Below are 4,161 nucleotides of genomic sequence, written 5' to 3'. Positions count from 1 at the left end.
GATAATGGGCCGTTATCTTATCCCGGTCAGGGGGAGACGCTGACCCGCAGAGAGGGAGCTGCAGCCGGGGAGGAAACGCGCTGATCTGCGCCCCGCGGAGAGGCAAGCGGACGGAAGATAATGAGATGAATCTCAGATGTAATGCTCAGAGGTTCCTGTCTGACATGGAAATGTGGTTAATATTCATTTACTCATGGAAGGAGAGACACAAACAAATAAAACTCTGATTACACCTTCTCTGCGTCTTTACGCACGATTCTGCGGGTCAAAGGGTTATTTTATTGTTTTCTATTTCACTAATCCATAAACCTGGAGATATTTGATATTAATGACAAAAAACACCAAATACAATTTTATATAATAATGAGAATAATAATGCGCATTTTGTTAATTAATAAACAGGAGCTTTCCAACTTTTATGCGTAAAACTGCAGCGGGCTGACACCTGAAATATCTTCTAATTGAAATAATATAAATATGAAAGAAATAAAACCAGTTTCCCTCCAAACACACTGAATAGAATCATACAGAACTATCAGAGTCTGCTGGTCAGATATAATTAAAGTTACTGACCCTGAACCCGGTGAGTTGATGAACTCTGAGACCTGATGATCAGATGAGGACCGGCCCGGTAAACACGGTGTAAATGTGCTCCGTAGATTATCATGCCTCCTCTAACAAGGAAATAATCGGATTACTCTGCAGGAAGAGCCTCTTTGAGCCGCCAACAGATTTCCAAAAGTCTGCAAACACTGCGGATTATCTTAATTGAATTAATTCTCAATACACAGATCTGCGGCGGCCGCGGAGCTGCAGCAGCTGATCCCAGAGCAGCCGGACCGCCGTGACGTGTGCAGGCTATAAAACAGCCCCGCTCCGGACTGCCCCTCAAACCTCCTCATCCTCCTCACTGCTGCCGAGTCGCTCCTCCGGAGAGCAGCCGACCACCTCAGCCGCCATGACGCACTTTTAGAAAACGTTTTCCGCGGAAACTTTTCACTTCAGGACCTTTAACATAACAACTTCTCACTTCCCCGAGTTTCCCGCCGGTGTGATGCCCGCCGGGATGTTCAGCATAGACAGCATCCTGTCCGGACGGCCGAGCTGCAAGGAGCCGCTGCTGCTGCACCGGAGCGGCCCGGTGGTTCTGTCCGCGGGGCTCCCGGACTCTATCTACACCGACTACAACGGACTGTACTCAGCCACGTGCGGACCTTCCCCCCCGGGGGTTCCGTCTGTGAACGGGACCCGGATTGGATATAATGGCTACTACTACGGGCAGCTGCACGTCCAGACCACCGGAGGGGGGCCGCCGTGCTGCGGCTCCGTGCCCGGCCTGAGCCCGCAGCAGTGCCCGTGCATCCCGACAGGTGAGACGGACCAACTTCAGACTTTAATAGGCTTCAAATATAAACTCACAGCGAAACAGCAAAGAAATCAGAACAGAGAAGATATCTTCTTCTTTTTTTAAATTGGGTTTCAAATTCATAGTCCGTGTTTGTTTTTATTTTTAGAAAAACAAAAAGGTTTCGTTTTGTTGTTGTTGCTGATGCTGTAATAAACAGAAGTCATTTGTTGCAATAAGCCTCGTTTTTACCTCCAAATCTGAACATAATCTACTTTTATATTTGTATTATTTTATTATTTGGAACTTGTGAAGATTGAAGTTCAGGTTTTTTTACGACGGTGGTCCAAAACAAGAAAATAAACTGTCTCTGATCTTAAAATAACAAATTACAATGTGACCTTACGCGTGACCTTAAATATTCACATTTAAACCCAAAACGTTTTTTCAATCATCAGAAATATTCCTGTGATGTCTGATGTCCTGATCTTGGTCCTTTGATGACCTCTCTGCAGGCTGGACTTCTGTGTCCACAATAAAATATCTCTGATTCCAAACTGACGAATTACGCATAAACTTCACATGTTTGTATTTACAAAAGGAAAGAAATGTTTCCATCTGTGTTTTATATGCGAGTTTAACTTTGAGCAGAATTTATACACAAACCGTCGATGTGCGTAAAAAGAAATTGTTGTTTTCAGTTTTCTGCTGTTTGTCCATCAGCATCAGTTTCAGTTTCTAAAGAGTCACATTATTCAGAAACATCAATTCTATTCTTATTTATAGTTTGATTGTTCCAAATATTTCACCTCACCCCTGTTTTATTTCCCTCCGCCGTCAGGCTACGACAGCCCGGGCTCGGTTCTGATCTCGCCGGTCCCCCACCAGATGATGTCCTACATGAACATGGGCAGCCTGTCGCGGACGGAGCTGCAGCTCCTCAACCAGCTGCACTGCCGCAGGAAGCGGAGGCACCGCACCATCTTCACCGACGAGCAGCTGGAGGCTCTGGAGGGCCTCTTCCAGGAGACCAAGTACCCGGACGTCGGCACGCGGGAGCAGTTGGCCCGCAAGGTCCACCTCCGGGAGGAGAAGGTGGAGGTGAGCGGCGCTCTAACTTTTCATCAGACTTCTCTGCTTTTTAAAACTGTTCAGTGATTCTGATTTAAATGAGGCGACGCGTCGTTCAGTCAGAGTTCAGCTTGGTTTCAGTTAGAATGAGAAATTATATCAGTCTCAATTTACAGCTGCAGCGTTTAAAAGAGATCTACAGCCATTATAATAATAATAATAATAATAACAATAACAATAATAATAATTATATGTCATATTGAAATTGGTAGCTGATGCACGTATGATTTTAATACATACCAGCAGTGCTATAGCCCCATTTAGTTAAGCATATTTAGATGGGAATGCAATTTAATACCATATCTGGATATGGAAAATCAGCCAACTAAAAAAATAATAGTAAAAAAAAAAAAATAAGATAATATTAACAACAATGATAATAATAATAGTAATAATGTGTTGCCCCTATTTAAACGCGAGGACCTGCTCATTAAATATCACCCGCCGTGGCTTTGTTTGTATAGTAGATTGTAAAATTAAATGATAGAATATAATACGACAAAAAATTAAGTTAAATTTGTGACTTTTGGCAGTAAATAAAAAATAGAGTTTTAACCCAGACTTCAGTTCCTCAGTGTTTCAATGTTTGAACGACACAGGAGGTGAGAAACAAATGAAACCTAATTATTATACTGTGTATAATAAATATAATAAGGAGCTACATGAAACACGTGCAGAGTTTTCATGGATTTCTTCATATATTGACATAATGTCTGCGGTGATGAGAGGAGGAGACCGAGAAATGTTCCAGTGTTAATAAAAGGGTTCGTTCCTGACCGGGGACACAGCGGCGAAGTGTCGCGCGCTCTCCGCTCTCTTCTCCAGAGAGGACCGGAGCTCCAGAGAGGACCGGAGCTCCAGAGAGGACCGGGGCTCCAGAGAGGACCGGAGCTCCAGAGAGGCCCGGGGCCCCTGATAGACAATAAAACTGCTCTTTTTCTGTCACGTAGGTTTGGTTCAAAAACAGGCGCGCGAAGTGGAGGCGGCAGAAACGCTCTTCATCAGAGGAGTCCGAGAACTCTCAGAAGTGGAACAAATCCACCAAAAGCTGCGCGGAGAAAACGGAGGAGAGTAAAAGCGAGGTGGACTCGGACAGCTGATAGGGAGGGCCCCTAACGGCCGCGCGTGAGGGCCCCTGACGCGGCCGCACGCGCGTGTACATATCGTGGAAAGTGACGTGACTCGACGACATGCTGGTGGTGTGATGAAACGTGTTGTCATGTTGCACAGTTGTACATATCTACATTTTATTCTGGATCTGTCTTATTTATATTTAATTTAAGTCTTTTGTAATGTTCCGCCTGCCGGACTTCGTGTCTGAATATATCTGATGTTATGTGACGTTTTTATGGATATTAATGTTGTAATTATGGTATTTTTCCGTTGTAATATTCAGCTCGGAGCTGTCTTAAAGAACATGAACCATTTCTTTTGTTATGTTAGTTTAAAAAATAAGAAAAGCAACTTAAAGGAAATACATTAAATATAAATGAAAGTCCTCACGCTGTCTGATTTTTTTCTGATTTCATCTGAAAATTAAAATAAAGTTTGGCTCGAATTGAAGAATAATAAAAAAAAAATGTTCCGTTTCCGCTGAGCTCCACGCGACACTTCAAATGTAAAATAAAACGTTTAGGACTGATGTTTTTAAAAGCAGGTCGTGACATTTAATAGAAGTATAAGTA

General features: G+C 43.3%; 1 protein-coding gene across 1 annotated transcript; it reads left to right on the top strand.

Moving 5' to 3' along the window:
* The first annotated feature begins 942 nt into the window (after nt 1-942).
* On the top strand, nt 943-3,945 carry gsc (goosecoid). The gene is made up of 3 exons (XM_069172460.1): nt 943-1,370; nt 2,187-2,446; nt 3,427-3,945. Exons 1-3 carry the CDS (start codon nt 1,055-1,057, stop codon nt 3,574-3,576), a joined length of 726 nt encoding a protein of 241 aa, XP_069028561.1. The 5' UTR covers nt 943-1,054; the 3' UTR covers nt 3,577-3,945.
* The last annotated feature ends 216 nt before the right edge of the window (nt 3,946-4,161 follow it).

This window comes from Embiotoca jacksoni, unplaced genomic scaffold, assembly GCF_022577435.1.
Source record: "Embiotoca jacksoni isolate LCO1_2020_lvr unplaced genomic scaffold, fEmbJac1.0.p SCAF_53, whole genome shotgun sequence".
Taxonomy (NCBI): Eukaryota; Metazoa; Chordata; class Actinopteri; family Embiotocidae; genus Embiotoca; species Embiotoca jacksoni.
Note: the sequence above shows the minus strand (reverse complement) of the source record. Positions and strands in the feature narration are given on the sequence as shown.